Source organism: Pseudomyrmex gracilis, unplaced genomic scaffold, assembly GCF_002006095.1.
Source record: "Pseudomyrmex gracilis isolate BER0280 unplaced genomic scaffold, ASM200609v1 scaffold_1349, whole genome shotgun sequence".
NCBI lineage: Eukaryota > Metazoa > Arthropoda > Insecta > Hymenoptera > Formicidae > Pseudomyrmex > Pseudomyrmex gracilis.
In genome coordinates, this window is record NW_018021933.1 from 1 (window position 1) to 1730 (window position 1730).

At 31.0% G+C, this 1730-nt stretch overlaps 1 protein-coding gene across 2 annotated transcripts; it reads left to right on the forward strand.

Moving 5' to 3' along the window:
- Positions 1-70: 70 nt before the first annotated feature.
- Positions 71-1192, forward strand: LOC109862086. 2 transcript variants are annotated; one of them, XM_020441999.1, is made up of 3 exons: positions 71-386; positions 454-648; positions 824-1192. In XM_020441999.1, exons 1-3 carry the CDS (start codon positions 332-334, stop codon positions 856-858), a joined length of 285 nt encoding a protein of 94 aa, XP_020297588.1. In that variant the 5' UTR covers positions 71-331; the 3' UTR covers positions 859-1192. The 2 variants fall into 2 exon arrangements, with proteins under 2 accessions (XP_020297588.1, XP_020297587.1); XM_020441998.1 differs by lacking the exon at positions 824-1192 and having other exon boundaries at positions 454-816.
- The last annotated feature ends 538 nt before the right edge of the window (positions 1193-1730 follow it).

The following is a 1730-nucleotide window of genomic DNA, read 5'->3' on the forward strand; positions in this document are numbered from 1 at the left end:
ATGTATGTGCTAACAGAGTTGTTGCGTTTTTTGTCTCTATGTGCTAACAGTTTTGGCAGCACCAAAGCATGTTTCCGTACTGTAGCGTTTCTGCACACAGTTTCTGTTGCCAAGGTCTGCGCAGTCAGAAATTGTTTGCTGGGTACTTCAACCAATTTATCTTCCCAAGCCAANAGCAGAATCATGGAGGAGCATTGCTGAAGATTTTTATAAAATTTGGAATCTTCCAAATTGCATNGGTGCAGTAGACGGAAAGCATATTCGAATCCAATGCCCTCCTAAAACAGGAAGTTTATATTACAATTACAAACAATTTTTCAGCATAGTGTTAATGGCTATCGCTGATGCTGAGTATAAATTTACTTGGGTTGATATAGGAGATTATAGTATGTTAAGTGAAAAGAAAATAACTTTTTTATATATTTTAATTAACATTTGATTTTATATTTACAGGTTCTATGAGTGATGGAGGCATATGGGCTGAATCTGCACTTGGTTCTGCTCTAGAANAAGGTTCTGTTGATCTGCCATTGCCACGTTTGCTTCCCAACTCAAATATAATGTTTCCACATTTTTTTGTGGCNGACGATGCCTTTCCATTGAAAACATACATGATGCGGCCATACTCAAAGAAAAATTTATGTGAACGTGAGCGAATTTTCAATTATAGACTTTGTAGGGCACGTAGAGTAATTGAAAATTCTTTTGGTGTACTTACTACTAAATGGAGAGTGTTGCGACGTTCTATGTGTTTTTCTCCTGCTAATGCTGGAGTAATATAGTAAAGGCTTTAGTATGTCTTCATAATTTCCTTCTGACACAGGAAGGANGTATTGGTGGACGTTATTGTCCAAATAATTTGTTGGATCATGAAGNAAATAGAATGTTTCAATCTGGTGCTTGGAGGAATGAAGGTACTTTAAATCATATACAAGAGTTGCGTAGAATTAGTTCTAATAATTCTGCAAGAGCAGTAATAAAGTTAAGAAATATACTTCGAGATTATGTCAATAGTGACGAAGGCCTAGTTGAGTGGCAATGGGATCGAGTTTTTCGTAATACCAGTATGAATCTAAATTGACTTATAATGTTTGCAATATTGAATTGCATGTATTTGCACAGAAACTATGTTATATATAAAAACTGTTAAGCAAAGTTTCAAAAAGAAATTATATAGTATTGTAAANAAATAATAAAGATCTAAAAAAAATAACATTACATATTTATTTAAAAACTTATTTAACTAATCATTGATGCCATCCANTCTTTTCTATTATAAGATATACATATAAGATATGCATAATGTTCATACAAAAAGCATTTAACATTAAAATAAAATAAAAATTACTGAACACATAAAAATCTATCTTCTGTATCTTAAAGAAGTATTAAAGGTCATCTTTTGAACAATCTTATGCAACTAGTAGTAGACGCTTGTATGTCTAATAAGTCGAATAATCACAAATATTAATATACGCATCCTAATTTTGCATACAACTAAGAAAATAATATCACTTTTTATAATAATAAATAAGAAAGACATAAAATTAAAATTATAATACTGAACACATAAGGATTTATCTNCTGTCTCTTAAAGAAATATCGAACGTTATCTTTGGAACAATTTTATGCAATTAATGAACGCTTGTATGCCTAATATGTCGAATAATCATAAATATTAGTAACGCATACTACTTTCGCATAAAAAATAATATCACTTCTTATCATAT